The following is a 1674-nucleotide window of genomic DNA, read 5'->3' on the forward strand; positions in this document are numbered from 1 at the left end:
TTACAAATTACATAAATATACATAACAAAACCTACACATTTATAATTATTTTTATTACAATTATTTTTTTATAAAATTGTAATATAAAACTATAATTTAGTACGATCGATCAACTGCACTTAGTGACAGTAAATATAATACTACCGAGATTATAGTGCTGTACGCTTGTACATTTCGTATGAAACTGATTACTTAAAATATATTAAAAATACAATTATTTGATATAGAATCTGCATATTATTATAAATGAAAAAAAATTAATAATAATCCAACAATATTGTAATAATGCACTCATGTCACTTATTGACGTATGTTATGAGTTGAGGCTGCCGCGGACCCCCGACATAAGTATCACGAACCCCTATAGGGGCCACGGACAACGGGTTAAGAACCACTTATCTACTTAAAGAAAATATTATTATATGATACGATTTTAATTAATATTTAATACTTTTAAAAAATGCCTTAAGGAACATCATTGATATAATTGTTTAATAATTAATTCATTACCTTTCGTAGAATTATTCTTATATTATCTTCTTTAATAAAATCATTGAATTAATTGTTCAACAATTAATACATTGCCTTTTGTAGAATTATTCTTATTCTACTATTCATGTATACTTACTAACAAAAAAGTTTTTTTTCATTATTTTGGAATTAAAATGTTTAGTGGGTAAGTTAAGCTAATGATAATCGTTACACACGGTTTGATTTATTTTTGTTTATTTTTTATAACAAATTATTTCTTGTGTATCTAGGATCGTTTTCCTAATAACAACACCCCACCTATCTCACACAGGCCGTCCATCAATGAGGCAATAGAACTAAATGAGGTAAAGGCAAGAGATCGCTATGGTGCATAATAGAAAGCTCACTAAACAATTTTTATTGATTAATTTATGTTTAATTTGTATAACAAATTATTTCCTGTTTATTTAGATTCCGTCGATTAGTAGCTTGGAGAATCGACCCCCTATAGAATTAGTTGAGGAAATATCAAGGGGACGATATGCTATACATTGGAAAGCTATTTATAAAAATAATACAGTAGCTGTTAAAATATACCCTCTTGAGGTAACAATTTTAATTAATTATTTTTTTTTTTTTATATATATAATTGTAGATTATTATTTTATTTAAGGGTAAAATCTCATGGTTCATAGAACAAGAAGTTTATCAACTACCCCACATGAAACATGAAAATATACTATCTTTCATTGGGGATGTTATTGACGAATTCAAAAGTGAATATTGGTTGATCACTGCTTACCATGATCGTGGATCGTTATATGACTTCTTAAAATGTAATACATTATCATGGAGTAAGCTTTGCCATATTAAATATTGCATTGCAAGGTAAAGTATTGTAGCTAATGTTTGTATAACATATTCAGGTTTTTTAATCACTATTTTGTTTCAGAGGGTTGACACATTTGCATGAAGAAATTTTATCAAGACATTTAGATGAATGTAAGCCAACAATTGTTCATAGAAATTTAAAAACCAAAAATATTTTGTTAAAACATGATTTAACCGCATGTATTTCGGATTTTGGTGTCGCTGTGGGTTTGCAAGATGGGAAGTTATGTGGTGCTGTTCATACCCGGGTAAATACCCATAATTACCTCCAACAAAAAGGAATACAATTAATTTAATTAACTATTCAGTTGA

At 27.8% G+C, this 1674-nt stretch overlaps 1 protein-coding gene across 1 annotated transcript in view; it reads left to right on the top strand.

Moving 5' to 3' along the window:
• Positions 1-293: 293 nt before the first annotated feature.
• Positions 294-1674, top strand: part of LOC103308940 (activin receptor type-2A-like) — a 50207-nt gene continuing 48826 nt past the window's right edge. The window contains exons 1-5 of the mRNA XM_029489890.1: positions 294-308; positions 762-836; positions 943-1077; positions 1145-1359; positions 1424-1610. Of these exons, the coding sequence (XP_029345750.1) occupies positions 294-308; positions 762-836; positions 943-1077; positions 1145-1359; positions 1424-1610 (627 nt within the window). The remainder of the gene's footprint in view (positions 309-761; positions 837-942; positions 1078-1144; positions 1360-1423; positions 1611-1674) is intronic.

The sequence above is a fragment of the Acyrthosiphon pisum genome, chromosome A2 (assembly GCF_005508785.2).
Source record: "Acyrthosiphon pisum isolate AL4f chromosome A2, pea_aphid_22Mar2018_4r6ur, whole genome shotgun sequence".
Taxonomy (NCBI): Eukaryota; Metazoa; Arthropoda; class Insecta; order Hemiptera; family Aphididae; genus Acyrthosiphon; species Acyrthosiphon pisum.